Consider the following 18,351-nt stretch of genomic DNA (forward strand, 5'->3'; position numbering starts at 1 on the left):
CAGTTTTAATACAGTTTATTCAAACACTATATATATTAAGTAATTGTTAACAAACATAATATACATATACATGCACCTGTTACCAAACAATCACAGTTTCATCATTCACGGAACGATGGGTGCCTATTTACCACACTGGTACCGGATTTTCAAACTAAAAGTCTTATTTTTGAAAAAAAATAAAATCGTATACTTCCAAACCGAATAATTTTGTGAATATATAGACAAAACAAAACAAAGTTCATATTTATGAAAACAAATGGTTTTCAATGCATTTTTACACTTTTGGCCTCGCAATTGAAGTTTGGAATTTTAATATACGACGATTCTTTTTTTTAATTCAGTTGGAAAATTCGGTGCCAGTGGTATACCCTTTGTTTATTTTAAACATATAAGCTTAAGACTAGATATTTGCAACATGTACTGATGTATATTGATACTTGTAAGCTTTACAAATACAAACACAAATGATATAAAGAACATACAACAAAACTTAACAAAAGAGGCAGTGCATTGCATGGTAATTTGAATCAGGCTGATAAGCCTAGTGATATATATACATGCATTCTGGGAGCTGTCAAATGTATCTCTTACAGATGCATTGGAAGCTATTGATTCGATATTGACCATAAAACAATGTATTTTTGTGAAACGGACTTACAAGTACGCCTTAATGAAAAACAACAACAACACACACTTACACAAGAAAAAAGAGCGTTGCAGACATATACAAGTCCTCCTCTATTGGTAAAGAAACATGAATATTGTACCCATGTTACTTATGCGTAAAAATGTTTCCTTATATACTCCCCCCCCCCCCACACACACACACATCCTTATCCTTTTTATTGCTTTCTGAAATATTTATTTTTATCATTTGTTCGATTTTGAAATGAAGTGTTGTTTTCGTCTTACAAAAAAATCCAATAATGCAAATACTGAATTTATAGATGTTCTTAACCATTTATAGTTTTTGGTAACAGAATTTTTTCATGGAACAATTTAGCAAATAAAAAAATATTTACCGACCTACCTACCCTATTTATTTATTTTTACCTTGGGTGTGTGTGCGAGCGTGCGTGCGTGCGTGCGTGCGTGCGTGCGTGCGTGTGTGAGAGAGAGAAAGAGCGTGAAACCGGAAACAAATCTACATCATTTTTTACGCCTTACCATAAAATGTTATTGTAAGTGGTTAAAAGGGATACAACTAAAAATTTTCAAACAAAACGCAACTTGTATGTGTTAGACAGCAACTATGCAATGCAAACGTAAATGGTAAATTGACAAGATTCCGAGTAAGTATTTGTACATAAAAACGAACTAATAAGTACGCCGAACGTTATCTTGAGTCGGTAATGAATAAGGTTTTTGATATGATATCTGTTAATGGCGAATATATTAATACTTTGAAAGACAAAGATTATTTTGAATGAGCTTACATTTGCTTTTTCATTTACACAGGTGAACATGTTTACAACGAATTTTCAGATAAAAGCTGTAGTAAGAATATCATATGATAGTTACTTACAACAATGATATACAATGTTCAGAAATTCACAAAAGCTACAGGAAAGTAAAAGGTTCTCCACAGTTTTGCATTTGAACAAATATTTTATTTGTATCATTAGCAATTAAGTAGTTAAGTGATATTCTTAAGCAACATTTAACATATAACATAACCTTAATCTTGAGGAAATAATATGAATAAATATAAAACAAGAAGATAGAAAGTGTCATAATTGTCATAGGAATGAAAATGAATATCACGTTTTGTTAGCGAGGATGTATTAAAGTGACTTACATACACACTAAATACCCAGATATCAAAATTATATAAACTCGCCAAATATGAAAAAATAACAACTTTTTTGGTGACTATGATAAACTATTAAATAATATTGCTCCTTATTCTTCATTTACTACAGAATAAAGAAAATAATGATTGTCTTAACGCTAAAAAAAATTCTAAACATGATTTTATAGTTGTGTCATATCTATATTGTACTCGATTTATATTGTTATAATAATGATGGTTGAACTACTGAGATAGAAATTATTTTTTTCAAAATATTCGAATTTTTAACTTCATATATATCGATGTGTAAGTTGCCTTGGCCAAAATAGATGTTGACGTGTAATCATTGACTTACATACGAGCGTTGTCATATACAGTCAAAATTCGTTATGTCGAAGTCGTATGGACCTAACGGGAGATAACGAACATTCGATATAACCGAAAAACAATCTAAGTATAACCGAAAAGTTCGACATATCCAGACAATCGAGATAACATAGTTCGACATAGCGAGTTTCGACTGTTTATGCAATGCTCTTGTTTATTAGTGTACCATTTTGGCATACACAGCTATAGAAGTGAGACGCTTACGTCATAAAATAATCAGACAAATGAGTTCTCACACAAACCATAACCTAACCAAATGACATCTGGTATGTTATTTTCTAGCTGAATATTACAATAAAACTTTGTGTTTACTCAGGTGAAGATTCGTATTAAATGATGGGAGTAGTCTTTAATTGTTTTGATCAATTTTCATTTTGATGCCGGCAACACAAACACCATTGTAATACATAAGAAATGTGCAAACCAACTAATAAATCCATGATCTTTGGTCGAACTATTCAAGTAAATTAATCCGTTCTGAAAGCTACAATCTTTGGTCGAACTATTATAGAAAATGAATCAGTTCTGGAAGCAACCATCTTTGGTAGAATTATTATAGTAAATGAATCAGTTCTGGAAGCAACCATCTTTGGTAGAATTATTATAGTAAATGAATCAGTTCTGGAAGCAACCATCTTTGGTAGAATTATTATAGTAAATGAATCAGTTCTGGAAGCAACCATCTTTGGTAGAACTATTATAGTAAATGAATCAGTTCTGGAAGCAACCATCTTTGGTAGAACTATTATAGTAAATGAATCAGTTCTGGAAGCAACCATCTTTGGTAGAATTATTATAGTAAATGAATCAGTTCTGGAAGCAACCATCTTTGGTAGAATTATTATAGTAAATGAATCAGTTCTGGAAGCAACCATCTTTGGTAGAATTATTATAGTAAATGAATCAGTTCTGGAAGCAACCATCTTTGGTAGAATTATTATAGTAAATGAATCAGTTCTGGAAGCAACCATCTTTGGTAGAATTATTATAGTAAATAAATAAGTTCTGGAAGCAACCATCTTTGGTAGAACTATTATAGTAAATGAATCAGTTCTGGAAGCAACCATCTTTGGTAGAATTATTATAGTAAATGAATCAGTTCTGGAAGCAACCATCTTTGGTAGAATTATTATAGTAAATGAATCAGTTCTGGAAGCAACCATCTTTGGTAGAACTATTATAGTAAATGAATCAGTTCTGGAAGCAACCATCTTTGGTAGAATTATTATAGTAAATGAATCAGTTCTGGAAGCAACCATCTTTGGTAGAATTATTATAGTAAATGAATAAGTTCTGCTAAATGTATCAGTTCTTCTGAACTTGGATCCATTTGAGTCGATATGAAGTAAACAGAATCAAATAAGAATCTATCAGACATTGTCACACAATGCAATCGTAAATAAACAGTTAACACATCTGAACACGACATTCTTGCATCACAATTAATTGGCTGTCAATAATATATCCATAAACATTTTATAATACAAGTTTAAAAGAAGTATGTTTGTTTACAAAATTCCAATTCGTTAATGCCATTCCTTTATCTACCATAAGGCCCAAAAATGTCTTTGTTTCCACAAAAACCTCCAAAAAATAGGTTAGGTAGGTAGGCATATCTTTCTTATTTCTTTTTTTTGAGAAACGAGCTTTTGTACCGAACCGACCTATATCGGGGTATATCACTATTGCAGCAAGTTTTGAATACAAAATGTAAAGAATAAAATATAAAAAGTATAATATATATTAACATGTTCACTAATATAATTCGTTTACAGTAGAACCCCGTTGACTAGAACTCGCTTGGCTCGAACTCCTCGTTGGCTCGAACTGGATATAAAGAACCGGTTTCTTTACACTGAATGTCAGCATTTCCGCTTGGCTCGAATTTTCCGAGGCTCGAGGTATTTTCGCCGGTCCCTGGGAATTCGAGCGAACGGGGTTCGACTGTATTTAGAAAATTACTGAAAAAAATCATCATTTCGGTCAAAACGAAAAAAAAAGTGTAGGGCCGGAATTAAAAGAAAATAGGGTTCGTCGGGTTAGTGGGAACAAAGATAGTTTTACGCCTAAGGTACACACATTATTTATCTACCCATATATTGGCTCAGCTTCGTAATATTTAAATGAATCTGCTCGCTTATACGGATACTTCAATGGAATTCTCAAATTGCTATAAAATTCAGATAATGGGGTTTCTTCATATTGAAGGACGAGGTCCATTAGAGATGGGTGCACAAGCTTTTCTTTGACTAAACCGAACCCAAGTTCTTTACTGAAGTGTATCTTGATATGCGACACATTGTTCTCGTATCTGAAAATGAAAACAAAATATCGGGTCAGTGTACTAATACTAGTGTTTGCAAAGCATCGAATGCCCGTGGCTTCAATAAGAAAATTTCCAATCTCACACGCAGTGATCTCCTCTGGCAAGCAAAATCCTAGATATATGCCACCATGAGCTGGTATAGTAAATGTTGTTGTTTTTCCGATCTCCTTCTGGGATAGCATTTTTTTCAAATTTCAAATATACAAGGTGCTTCGAGGTTAAAATAAAAAAATAAATAAAAAAGAGGATAATTTACAGTCTTTACCGATATGATATTTTATGTATCTATGGTCACGTGATTTGCATGGTGACAATGATTACTGTATTCTAAGGCAAGTAATACTGCGTGGAGTTTGGTGAATTCCGAATTCATTGCAATTTCTAGGGCCTGTCAATCAACTTTTTTTGGAGATTTGGCGTCTCCTTGTACACTTGGAACTAATGCACCAGTCAATTGAAGCCATGCCCCCCCCCCCCGGTTAAAATCCCCGCTATGCGAGGGCGAACTGCTGGTAAAATCCCCGCCAAATGCCCCCGCACCCTAGGGACCCTAGGTAAGGCCCATTTCCTGATATATTTGGCGCGAAGGCAAAACCACCGCATTCACCCGGCACTGCGGTGCCACCTGGAAGGTAAAAACACGGTCCATTTCTCTTTCACTTAAATCGAAGCGCAAGAACGACGGACGAAATGCATGATATATTTTTTAAAACCGAGTATAATTCGTGGGCAAACAGATGCGAACTCGGCGCGACTCTTAAAGCTGCACTCTCACATATTTACCGTTTTTCCAATTTTTTTTTTTTTTTTGTCTTGGAATAAGAAAAAATTGCGTAAATATCTGCTAACCAGTGATGAAAGACTGCTGACAAAAATCTTAGTTTAAACACTCCTGATGATTTGAAACTCGTTTAAATTACGTATTTTGACAACGAGTAAAACGCTTAAAAGGTATATATAAACAGTATACACATTGTTTTCGGTCTTGATTGTTTTTTTTTATGTAATAAGGTACTGTTTTAGTTTTCTGCTTTGCGTTGAGACCTAATTGAAAACTTGATTTCGGGTCGTTCTGAAGTGCTGACCAATTCGCTGACGATATAGAAATAGAGAAATACTGCTGACCAATTGCTGACCATATAGATAAAGAATGAAATGAAAAGTTATTTTAGGTTTCATTATGTACTATTACTTTGTTAAATATTAATGTCAAAAGGATAATTTATTTAAGTTGATATGTTTTTTATGCTTTACAAAAATGTTTATTTGAAAGCCACACGCAAACTGGCTTACTTCGTTAAAGGTCGATTATTTTAGTCTAAGCGAATGTTGTTCTCAAGTACTCAGTTCTTGTTGGTCGTAAATATTGACGCCTCGCAAAAATAAAACAATACAACCGTGACATATCGCTTCGTTACCTTTTTAGAGGTGAAAACATTTCTGTATTGAAAAATTACACGTGTTTAGTCAAACATTGGAATATTCTGTAATACTGTGCATGGCCAAGTTATGATATTCTTTAAAAAAAATGCATTGACTCAGGAATTACCGAACAGTGGTTAAACCAAAAATAAGCTCTATTAAGTGTCGAACATTCAAACCATTCAGAGACTTGTCATCCCGCTAGTTTATCACGGCCGGGTATCTTTTAGAGATACTTCTTGCCATCTTTAACGAAGTACTTACCGCAATGCAAAGCAAACATACACATCACATTTTTTAGAATCTGGAAGAACGCGGTGTGGGGAGTTAAAATCGCTCATTTAACTCGCGAAACTTATGAAAGTTATTCATTTCATAACGCGATCCATTCGGAGAACCTCGTCATTTTTCCACCGAAAACGATCCGAACACATTGACCATTATCCATGGAAAACAACCTCGGATGTATGCCGGTATATCAGAGGAAGTAGTTTGTAAAATTTGAAATAAAAGCATTTGTTATTTCTTGTGTTTGAACGAGTATTTCCAATTACTTCAATTACTTTAATAATTAAAATTTATTCTGGCAGTGAGATTTATTATTACATACATAATTAAGATTCCCAAGAGAAACTTCCTAAGGTTTTACTGCTATGTTGAAATCACTACGCGATCTACTTACAGCGTAGTTAAATGTAAAGAATTCTGACATCGTTAACCATCCATATACATCTCAGGTTGTTTTCGATGGAAAATGGCAGAGGTGTTGCGATTCGGAACGTGATCTGTCTGGGTAAAATTCGATACGACGAGTTAAAAGCGCGGTCTTACCGGATGATTTTGCATTAAAACATAGTTAAAGTATTTGTAACATATCGGACTGGCCCTAAAAGAGAGGTAACAGTACAATAAATAAAAACATTTGACTTCACTTACACAATAGAAAGCGCATATTTTTCGCCATCGTCGGAGGCAGTTTTCCGTATAAGAAAGGTGCCGTTTTCTGGCGGTTTCCGGTATTCGTACTCGGAAATAAGGAGGCGCTGGGCTTCCGCACGATCGCACTCGACTAACCAGGTCTCCTCAACACAATGGGGAAGGATAAACGTCTCCACAAGCCATCTATAGGTTGGAAGGAAACAGAGAGGGATAACAGTTATCAATAGGCACAGAAAAGATAACTTCAAAATGTCAGATGTTAGATTCACTGCTCTGGTCGACCAATTTAGAGGACCCGGTATAAAACACAAATAATTCATTATATATATATATATATATATCAAGACCGTTTTAATTTAACCGGATGTAAATATCAGACAAAAATCGGACTCAAATATGTCGGGTTTGGTGCTATATTTGTTATTTCGGATATGTCGAATGTTCGTTATCACGAATTATTTAACGAGGTCCCGACGACTTCCACATAACGAGTTGCGACTGTATATAGAGATTGTAAGATTGGTCTTGTGGTATAGGTGTCCGCCACTCCCCCATAGGTTGTGGGATCGATCACTAGGGGTAGTATTTTCGCATGGCCTTTCAAAAAGGACATCAGGCTCCAATATCACGAAAATACTTAACCCAAATCGTAATCTCATTCTCAACTCATTTTACCACATAGCATCAAAAGATCCTGAAAATAATACATGTTTTTTTGCACATTTTTAAACCACATTATATCATTGAATATGTTGATTAAAAACTTTGGTCAAAATTCCAAGGGAAAACTATTTTACAGCCCAAAATGTACTTGGGTACATTTTATTGCCTTTTAACATATACTCTAGAATTAATTTTCTTTGAATTATTGTCAATAGACAAAATCTTTTTATTAACACATTCTATGAGAAAGTAAGCTTTTAAAAGGTATAAAAATGGTAAGAATTTTAATCTATGCTTTCATGCGGTAAAATGAATTCAGATTGGGATTTGATTTGAGTTTTTTGTGATATTGGGGCCTGAACTGGTTTTTGCCCAGGAACAAGATATCACCCCCGTCCTTCAGACTTACAGACAGACAGAATTTGTACACTGACATCGTCAATATACACGTTCAATGAAACAATGGGCAGTTTTTGCCGCTTTCGTTTTATTACCGGAATTTGATTAGGTGATTAGTTTCCTCAAACACTTCGACAAACCTATTTCTAAAATAATGTTTAGGCAGTGCTCCATTTAATAGGCGGTGTTTTTATGAAAAGGTTTGTCGAAATGTTTAAGAAAGTAAACCCTCAATCAAACTCTGGTAAAAGACCGAAAGCGGGGCTCTGTAGGCGTCATAGACTGCGCTATTTTTCATTTAAAATGGTGAAGAAATAGTAAAGTTATCTTTGTTTAAAGTCTTCACTCGAAGCAAAATATTGCCTTCCGACGTAGCATTTATGACCATTCGGAACTCCACGGCCATTTTTATCGAAAACAACCTCGGATGTATATATATGGACGGTTTAAATACTCAGAAATCGGTATGCTCGCTGCAGGTAGATCGAGTAGTACTCAGGCGCGTAGGACCGCGAATATTTGATACCGATTTTCTTAATAATCGTATTTTAAAAAAAGGTACACTCATATAGATCAATACCAGTCTGACACGATATTGAGTAAACAGGTCACCAGGTCATAATTAAACCTGTGACCATCTAGCTATTTGTCCTGTGACACCATACCGTGAAAACAGTCGGCGGATTATCAAAGACGGGTAAGTGGAAGAAGAGGCAATACAATTATTATTTGCATCGTTTTTGACCTTTCAAAGACTGTAGTTCATTGTGATGATTGGAATTACTCGTTAAAATAGAAATGTCATTAAATAGCCAGCAATATGTTACTATGTAATTTCAAACTCGCCACATTAAAGTTTGACTTTAAAATAGACTTTCCAAATGACCCTAAAGTTTCAATTTTTCAAAGAGATCTTTTGTCACTAGAAAAAATGAACACATGGCTTTTAACTCGAAATGGTTCAAAAGTCACTCGTGGTTTCACTATAAACAGGTTAACTGTGCTAATTTGTTATTTAGCATACATTGTGAGACTGCAAATATGAACACATGCTACTAAACGATTATGGTTTTATATCCATCAACTATTTTAACCGAAAAAGGTTTAAATAAAAACATTAAAATAAAACCTGAACTCACTGGAAATTCTTGAAGTCTTTCAATGCTTAAAATTAAAAAAAAAACATTTTGAAGGTAAGGAACATCCCTCCCGTGCCAACCCCTTCCGCGGCCCCAGAGTCAATTTCCTTCCTACGCGCCTGGTACTTCAATTTAGCAGTTAAACTTAATGACCTTACTCTTGGTAATCTTCATTATGTTTGCAATAATACACTTCACTGACAATCAATTTAAACTTAGATCTACACATACACGCTTAAACACTACATTTAATCAATAATATAATTTATTTTTTTACGAGCTACTTCTACTGATGTACCGGCATACATCCGAGTTTGTTTTCGATAAAAATGGCCGAGGAGTTCCGAATGCATTTATGACGTAATTTATCACGTGGTATACACACTCTGTAACAGTTACCTTTGTCGGTGGACTTTGTCTTTCTCGAGGGCAACAACTCGCTGTTTCTGCTCCGCAATGTCCGCTCCGACGCTCCGTATATCCTGCAGGAGACTGATGTCATTGTTTTCCAGGGAGTCACGACAGTCCTGGATCTCTTTCAACCGATCCATCAGCGCCGTAAAGTTGTCTCGGACCCTGGAAGAGATGTTTGGTTTACGCTATTTAAGCAACTCGCACATCTACATTAACGAATTAGTCCGCCCGGTTAGCTCAGTCGGTAGAGCGTTGGACTGTTAATCGGACAACCCAGGTTCGATTCCCGGGCGGACCAGGTCACTTCTGTTGTGATTGGTTATGAAATCCTTTCTACGACCATTCCCACTGTACCACTGCTCCTGGCATGTACAGAAGTTGTCAGTTCCTTGCAGAAGTGAAGGCACCTAGTACTGGTTCACCACCCAGGATAGGTGTGCGGTGGTTGAACTGTCACTCTGGGACCCTTCAATGTGCTCACGCCGGGACCCGGAGTATAAACTACTAACACCACCACCACATTAACGAATCTAGAGTTCTTAGATAAGTTACAAAGCTACTTGTTGGAAATAGTTTCGAAAACAGTTTGACAATGACCCAATCTGTCGCGAAAAATTGCATCGCGAAATTCCTATAAATGCATGTTGTACTTAGTAAACATTAAACTGCCGATGTATGGGTATATACATAATTATATACTGGTATGTATATATTTAAATAGCATTATAAATAAAGCTCCATGTCTTGATATACCGACAAACTAACATGAATTGTGTGTGAATTATAAAAAGAGACGCTGGCCTTTTTTGGTATACCAACAAACATGAAGTAGGTGAAGCTCTCTGTGATTGACATGTGCCTCTTCAATATGATACATAATTCTACAGTTAAGTTAAAGGCAGTTTGACAAGTCGTTTGCTAAGACTATGTTATCCGGTGTCGATCGGGATATTTGTACGTAATTTGAGAATAATTGCGTTTGCATTTCCAGTACGACAGTTTGTTTACAAAGGTTAAAAAACAGACACTTTAAGTTAAATGCACCTTGCTTATAGAGACTCAGTTATAAATGAGCCATTTTACCATATTGTTAACACGATTTTCAACCAATTTCCTCATAACGGTCGACTCACTGTGACCTGCCTAAAATTCGTTTGCTGTTCATATCTCCGACTCATTGTCACTAGCCTAAATTTCGTTTGATGTTTAAATCTTCGACTCATTGTCACTAGCCTAAAATGCGTTTAATGTTCACGTCTTCGACTAATTGTCACTAGCCTAAAATGCGTTTGATGTTCATGTCTTCGACTCATTGTCACTAGCCTAAATTTCGTTCAATGTCCATGTCTTCGACTCTATTACTAGCTTAAATTTAATTTCGTTTGATGTTCATATCTTCGACTCATTGTCACTAGCCTCAATTTCGTTTGATGTTCATATCTTCGACTCATTGTCACTAGCTTAAATTTCGTTTGATGTTTATTTCTTCGACTCATTGTCACTAGCCTCAATTTCGTTTGATGTTCATATCTTCGACTCATTGTCACTAGCTTAAATTTCGTTTGATGTTCACATCTTCGACTCATTGTCACAAGCCTCAATTTCGTTAGATGTTCATATCTTCGACTCATTGTCACTAGCCTCAATTTCGTTAGATGTTCATATCTTCGACTCATTGGCACTAGCCTAAATTTCATTCGATGTTCATATCTCCGACTCATTGACACTAGCCTAAATTTCATTCGATGTTCATATCTTCGACTCATTGTCACTAGCCTAAATTTTGTTGACACTAGCCTAAATTTCGTTTGATGTTTATATCTTCGACTCATTGTCACTGGTCTTAAATGCGTTTGATGTTAATATCTTTGACTCATTGTCACTAGCCTAAATTTCGTTCGATGTTCATATCTTCGACTCATTGTCACTAGCCTCAATTTCGTTAGATGTTTATATCTTCGACTCATTGTCACTAGCCTCAATTTCGTTGTCACTAGCCTTAATTTCGTTTGATGTTCATATCTTTGACTCATTGTCACTAGCCTATATTTCGTTGTCACTAGCCTACATATCGTTGTCACTAGCCTAAATTTCGTTTGATGTTCATATTTTCGACTCATGGTCACTAGCCTCAATTTCGATAGATGTTCATATCTTCGACTCATTGTCACTAGCCTTAATTTCGTTACATGTTCATATCTTCGACTCATTGTCACTAGCCTAAATTTCGTTCAATGTTCATGTCTTCGACTCATTGTCACTAGCCTCAATTTCGTTCGATGTTTATATCTTCGACTCATTGTCACTAGCCTCAATTTCGTTAGATGTTCATATTTTCGACTCATTGTCACTAGCCTCAATTTCGTTAGATGTTCATATCTTCGACTCATTGTCACAAGCCTCAATTTCGTTAATGTTCATATCTTCGACTCATTGTCACAAGCCTAAATTTCGTTAGATGTTCATATCTTCGACTCATTTGCACTAGCCTAAATTTCGTTGTCACTAGCCTCAATTTCGTTAGATGTTCATATCTTCGACTCATTGTCACAAGCCTCAATTTCGTTAATGTTCATATCTTCGACTCATTGTCACAAGCCTAAATTTCGTTAGATGTTCATATCTTCGACTCATTTGCACTAGCCTAAATTTCGTTGTCACTAGCCTCAATTTCGTTAGATGTTCATATCTTCGACTCATTGGCACTAGCCTCAATTTCGTTCGATGTTCATATCTTCGACTCATTGGCACTAGCCTAAGTTTCGTTTGATGTTCATATCTTCGACTCATTGACACTAGCCTAAATTTCATTCGATGTTCATATCTTCGACTCATTGTCACTAGCCTAAATTTTGTTGACACTAGCCTAAATTTCGTTTGATGTTTATATCTTCGACTCATTGTCACTGGTCTTAAATGCGTTTGATGTTAATATCTGCGACTCATTGTCACTAGCCTAAATTTCGTTCGATGTTTATATCTTCGACTCATTGTAACTAGCCTCAATTTCGTTAGATGTTTATATCTTCGACTCATTATCACTAGCCTAAATTTCGTTGTCACTAGCCTTAATTTCGTTTGATGTTCATATCTTTGACTCATTGTCACTAGCCTATATTTCGCTGTCACTAGCCTACATATCGTTGTCACTAGCCTTAATTTCGTTTGATGTTCATATTTTCGACTCATTGTCACTAGCATCAATTTCGATAGATGTTCATATCTTCGACTCATTGTCACTAGCCTCAATTTCGTTACATGTTCATATCTTCGACTCATTGTCACTAGCCTAAATTTCGTTCAATGTTCATGTCTTCGACTCATTGTCACTAGCCAACATTTCGTTCGATGTTCATATCTTCGACTCATTGTCACTAGCCTAAATTTCGTTGTCACTAGCCTCAATTTCGTTTGATGTTCATATCTTCGACTCATTGTCACTAGCCTCAATTTCGTTAGATGTTCATATTTTCGACTCATTGTCACTAGCCTCAATTTCGTTAGATGTTCATATCTTTGACTCATTGTCACAAGCCTCAATTTCGTTAGATGTTCATATCTTTGACTCATTGTCACAAGCCTAAATTTCGTTAGATGTTCATATCTTCGACTCATTTGCACTAGCCTAAATTTCGTTGTCACTAGCCTCAATTTCGTTAGATGTTCATATCTTCGACTCATTTGCACTAGCCTCAATTTCGTTAGATGTTCATATCTTCGACTCATTGGCATTAGCCTAAGTTTCGTTTGATGTTCATATCTTCGACTCATTGACACTAGCCTAAATTTCATTCGATGTTCATATCTTCGACTCATTGTCACTAGCCTAAATTTTGTTGACACTAGCCTAAATTTCGTTTGATGTTTATATCTTCGACTCAATGTCACTGGTCTTAAATGCGTTTGATGTTAATATCTGCGACTCATTGTCACTAGCCTAATATTCGTTTGATGTTCATATCTTCGACTCATTGTCACTAGCCTCAATTTCGTTAGATGTTCATATCTTCGACTCATTGGCACTAGCCTCAATTTCGTTTGATGTTCATATCTTCGACTCATTGGCACTAGCTTTAAACTTCGTTTGATGTTCATATGTTTGACACACTGTTATTGGTTTAAACCTCATTTGATGTTCATATGTTTGACACACTGTTATTGGTTTAAACCTCATTTGATGTTTATATGTTTGACTCGACTCACTGTAACTAGTAGCCTCAAATTCGGAACGGAACCTAACTGGTAAACCGTCTCTTTTAGGATATGATGGGAACTACATGGACAAGAATAGAAGGTTAATATTGTATTTTTTTTAAATACAATCGAACCCCGTTCGCTCTAACTCGCAGGAACCGTCGAAAATATCTCGAGCCTCGAATATTTCGAGCCAAGCGGAAATGCTTACATTTAGTATAAAGAAACCGGTTCTTTACATCCAGTTCGAGCCAACGAGGATGTCGAACCAAGCGAGTTAGAGCCAACGGGGTTCGACTGTATATGAAAACACCTACTGCGGCAAGTCAATGCCCGAGACCTCCCCATGAAACTGCCGGTGTAGCTCGACCTGTGCGGTGTATACTGCAAGCGTCTCGTCCAACCCTGTCACCAACCGGTTATGGGTTGCAAGCGCCTCGTGATGCTTGCTCTGGGCGTTGTAGAGCTCCGCAAGTGTCTGTTCTTCCTGCCTTAGACGCTCGTATATTTCCCGGAAGTCGTGTTTTCGTTTGGTTTCGTCACCGAACTGAAAAACGCGCCATGTACAAGCAAGTTTCCAAATGAGCACCGTGATTATCAATCAGGAACACACTTGAATTAGAATATTTCAAAGTTTACATGTTTTTCGACATTTATTTTTTAAAGTTTCCCCATCACGCCCTATTGACTTTTTTAAACATTTAGGGAATTGCGGAACGTTTTTATCTATAATAATAAAGACACAAATACTTAAAGACGCACTCTTACTCCCTGATAAGATTTGCCACAAATAATACAATTGTTTGATATCCTTTAAGATGCCCCCGTGGACATAAAAATGTGACCTTTGACCACTCATTTGCATCGTGATACTTATTAACACTCCAGTACCCATTATCGTCCAAAAACGAGTTCATTTAAACTAGAAGCTACCAAGATATTTTTTGAATTTGATTTGCGAGGAATTTGTTTTGATGTGTTTAAGCTTCATATTTGTTAAAATAAACATATACTGAATTGCAGATTGATTTAATACAAACCAGGAAAATTGAATTTGCGAGGAATCTGTTTTGAAGTGTTTAAGCTTCATATTTGTTAAAATAAACATATACTGAATTGCAGATTGATTTAATACAAACCAGGAAAATTGAATTTGCGAGGAATCTGTTTTGAAGTGTTTAAGCTTCATATTTGTTAAAATAAACATATACTGAATTGCAGATTGATTTAATACAAACCAGGAAAATTGAATTTGCGAGGAATTTGTTTTGAAGTGTGTAAGCTTCATATTTGTCCAAAAAAAAGATAGCAGATTGATTTAATACAAACCTAGAAACGTGATGATTGTTGCCATGGATACCTACCGATTCTCTTTTAGGTTCTTTCGAGACGGGGTACAGCAATTTCATGTCTAGGGCGGCGTTATAGTTGACTAACGAATGTTCCTTGTGGTGTTCAATAAGGTCCTCTAAGGTTTTAAACTCAAACTGATCCGTGAACCCAAAACCCTGGGGTGATTGATATATTTTGATTAGTTTATTTGTTCCCCCTTTTTTCAAGGTCATAGTATAATCTCCAGGGGTCGTGGCGTCGCGTACGAGAAACGATCCATCCGGTTTACCTTGCATTAAGTCGTTGACTTCTGACTTAGTAATATCACCCCAGTACCATTCAAGTTCAAGGTCAGCCGTAGTCACCCCGGAGTTTGAGTAAATTTCTTCATCACCACCGCCTCTTCCATAATTTTGCCCATAGTCTTCGCGTAATGGAGCGTACATACTTTGTCCTGCCGTTTAAATATATCAATTAGGAAACAATAATGATTTAAAGTGCACTCTCACAGATTGACAGTTTTGACATTTTCTTAATTTGTTGTCTTAGAATCAGCTGATTTTGGCAGAATTCAATTCAGTCATGAAATATCGAACAGATCTCAATTGTTCGTAAAACGGCCGGACATTTCAATTTCCTTCAAGCGTTTATAACGCTTTTAGCCATAAAACATCAACTTTCGACCATAAATATGAAAATAACTGCGATCTCATCTTAAGTCAGCCTTCCTATATTACTAATTTCCAGACATTCGAACAAACAATTGTCTCATTCCAAGATCAAAACTAGAAGCGCCGCATTGCGACGAAAGCAGTTTTTTTTATTTGGGCAATCAGAAAGTACAACCAATTAATATATTGAATGAGAAATGAGAAATGTAGCAGCCTTTGTCCTTACGTTTTTTTAAAAAGAGACGTAGCTGGAAATTTCTCTTATTAAGTATCTTATGTTTAGTTTTCATCAATTTTAACTTAAGTTGTTGGACGGAAACCAGTTTTCTATTTTAAGTAACAGTGACCTTGATCTTGACTCCCTCTTAAAAGCAATCCGAAGCTAGCTCTTTACATAAGCGACCTACACATCCACATCAACTTTCAATACTATCTTTCAATATTAACTGAATTCATTGAGTGGAAACTATTTTTTCTAATTTGAGTTACACCGAACTTCACCATTCCCTCTCGAAACAAATTCAAAGTCAGCTCTTTACATAAAATACCTACATACAAACTTTCATCACTGTCTATCAATTCTTACTTAAGTTAATGGGCGGAAACCATTTTTTCTGTTTAAAGTATCAGTTACCTTGACCCCACCCTCCTCAAAAGCAATCGCAAGCTAGCTTTTCACATAAGCTACCTACATACAAACATTTTTATTATCCATCAGTTCTAACTTAAGTTATTGGGCAGAAACCTTTTTCCTATTTTATGCAACAGGATCCTTGACCTTGACCCCGACCTCATCAAAAGCAATCCCAAGCTAGCACTTTACATAAACTATCTACATACCAACCTTCATAACTATACATCAATTCTTACTTAAGTGAATGGTCGGAAACCATTATTCCATTTTTCGTAACAGTGACCTTGACCTTGACCACACCCTCCCCAAAAACAATCCTAAGCTAGCACTTCAAATAAGCTACATACACACAACTTGGCATAACAATCCATTAATTATAGCTTCACTTATTGAACGGAAACCAATGCTTGACGCCCGTTTCTATTTTGAGTAACAGTGACCTTGACCTTGACCCCAAACCCCCTCAAAAGTAATTCTAAGCTAGCTATTAACATTAGCTACCTTCACACCAATTTTCATCACTATCAACCAATTCTTACTTTAGTTGTTTGGCGGAAACCTTTTGTCTACTGTTAGTAACAGTGACCTTGATCTTGACCCCCAATAATCCTAAGCTAGCTCTTCACATAAGCTATCTACACACCAACTTCCGTCACTGCCAATTCTTACTTAAGTTATTGGGCTGAAACCATTTTTCTATTTCTTTTGAACAGTGACCTTAACCTTTACCCCCCATCAAAAGCAATCCCAAACCCGCTCTTTACAAAAGAAACCTACAAACAACTTTCTATAACTATCCACCAATGATAGTATCAGGTAGTGACGGTCGTTTCTATTTTTGTAACAGTGACCTTGACCTTGATACCACCCCCTCAATTGCAATCCCAAGGTATTCACATAAGCGACATACACACCAAATTGTATCACTATATATATATATATATTCTTCTTAAGATGTTGGTTGGAAACCTTTTTTTCTACTTTTAGTAACAGTGACCTTCACCTTGACCCCATCCTTCATCAACAGCTATCCAAATCTAGCTCTTCACTTAAGCTTCCTACACACCAACTTTCTTCACTATCCATCTATTCTTACTTAAGGTGTGCTGTGGAAACCTTTTTTGCTACTTTTAGTATCAGTGACCTTGACCTTGATCCCATCCCGCCTTAACAGCGATCCCAATCTAGCTCTTCACTTAAGCTACCTACACACCAACTTTCTTTACTATCCATCAATGCTAGCTTAAGTTATTGGTCGGAAACCACTGTTTGCCTCCCGACCGAACGCCCGGACACCCGCCCGCCCGCCATCCCGCCAATCGACACCCCTAGTGTAATAACCTGGGTTTTCGTTGAAAATCTGCTTTAAAAAGTTGTTAAAAAGGTCAATCTGTGAGAGTGCAGCTTTAAATTATTTTCAAACTAAATAAAGACACGTTTGTTTTGAATGGTGTTATTATTATCTTAATACAAAACCAACGGTTTCCCTCAATAATGCTGATCACTTCTACATACTTTAACAATTAATATTCAGTTTATAGGTATTATTTATCCATAAAATCACTGAACGTCGATGATCACTATCAATACTTATCACAATTAACACTTCAAGTAAAATAATACATAAAGTCCTTTCGATTAAAATTGATTAAACTTTATGTATAAACAACTTACTTAAAGAGTATAGTATATAGTCACATAATACTGTAATTTAGTAAAGCACAATGAATCTTACTTATTCCAGTTAAACGATTTGAATGAGTACGAGCCTTATTCGCTTACAGCTCGTCGGCAAAAATAACTTTGTTCATGTAAATGCTTTTCAAAACTTCCTCATTCTAGACTTGAATCCGAAACTGTCATTTTATCTCATATTCTCATGTTACTCGCTTATTTATTTCTGAAAGATACACACTTTTACTAAAAATAGTGTTCCTTTAATAAACACCACATCGTTTTAAACCGTATTTTACATCCTGTATAGTATAGATATATGAAACACTTCACACCGAATTGAAATTTACAATGAAGTTCAG

The 18,351-nt window shown here is 35.8% G+C and overlaps 1 protein-coding gene across 3 annotated transcripts; it reads right to left on the minus strand.

The window, feature by feature from the left end:
• Positions 1-18,351, minus strand: LOC128222877 (phosphatidylinositol 3-kinase regulatory subunit gamma-like). 3 transcript variants are annotated; one of them, XM_052932044.1, is made up of 6 exons: positions 18,051-18,351; positions 15,043-15,464; positions 13,996-14,225; positions 9,470-9,646; positions 6,867-7,052; positions 1-4,493 (listed from the first exon to the last, which is right to left on the minus strand). In XM_052932044.1, exons 2-6 carry the CDS (start codon positions 15,454-15,456, stop codon positions 4,271-4,273), a joined length of 1,230 nt encoding a protein of 409 aa, XP_052788004.1. In that variant the 5' UTR covers positions 15,457-15,464; positions 18,051-18,351; the 3' UTR covers positions 1-4,270. The 3 variants fall into 3 exon arrangements, with proteins under 3 accessions (XP_052788004.1, XP_052788013.1, XP_052788022.1); XM_052932053.1 differs by having other exon boundaries at positions 17,990-18,351; XM_052932062.1 differs by lacking the exon at positions 18,051-18,351 and adding an exon at positions 17,831-17,965.

This window comes from Mya arenaria, chromosome 2 (assembly GCF_026914265.1).
Source record: "Mya arenaria isolate MELC-2E11 chromosome 2, ASM2691426v1".
NCBI classification, from domain to species: Eukaryota; Metazoa; Mollusca; class Bivalvia; order Myida; family Myidae; genus Mya; species Mya arenaria.